General features: G+C 62.9%; 1 protein-coding gene across 1 annotated transcript in view; it reads right to left on the bottom strand.

The window, feature by feature from the left end:
- Positions 1-395: 395 nt before the first annotated feature.
- Positions 396-463, bottom strand: part of LOC103803286 (protein argonaute-1) — a gene marked incomplete at both ends in the record, with an annotated part of 5,854 nt that continues 5,786 nt past the window's right edge. The window contains one exon of the mRNA XM_009075833.1: positions 396-460. Coding sequence (XP_009074081.1) covers positions 396-460 — 65 coding nt within the window. The remainder of the gene's footprint in view (positions 461-463) is intronic.

The raw sequence follows: 463 nt of genomic DNA on the forward strand, positions 1-463 counted from the left end.
TTTTCTGTCTATCCCGGGCTCCCTGCAGCCAGGCAGCTGCAGAGCAGGCAGGGACGGCTGGCGCAGCTCTCCCGCCCACGGCCAGGCAGCAGGTCCCTGCTGACGACCCCCGGCATGCTCAGGCACCAGCTGAGAGCTGCTGAATTGGCTGCTCTGAAGGAGGAAAATCTCTCAGGAGAGATCCTTGGCTCCAAGAGAGAAACTGAGTACATGCCACACAATGCAGCCGCAGTGTGGACCTGGCACCTGCTCCCGGATCGCCACGGTGGCAGCTCAGACCCCGCGGCCCCGGTCTCTGGGGCTGGGGGAGGTTGGCACAGGGTTGGTACGGACACAGGGGAGCACAACCTGCAGCTGACAAACCCCAGCAGCTCGCCAGCACTGCGGCGTGGTACCTGAATGCCCGCGTGACTGCACAGGTAGAAGTCGAACTCAAAGGGGTGGGTGATGTTTGTATCCACTG

Source organism: Acanthisitta chloris, unplaced genomic scaffold (assembly GCF_000695815.1).
Source record: "Acanthisitta chloris isolate BGI_N310 unplaced genomic scaffold, ASM69581v1 scaffold22405, whole genome shotgun sequence".
In the NCBI taxonomy this organism is placed as follows: Eukaryota; Metazoa; Chordata; class Aves; order Passeriformes; family Acanthisittidae; genus Acanthisitta; species Acanthisitta chloris.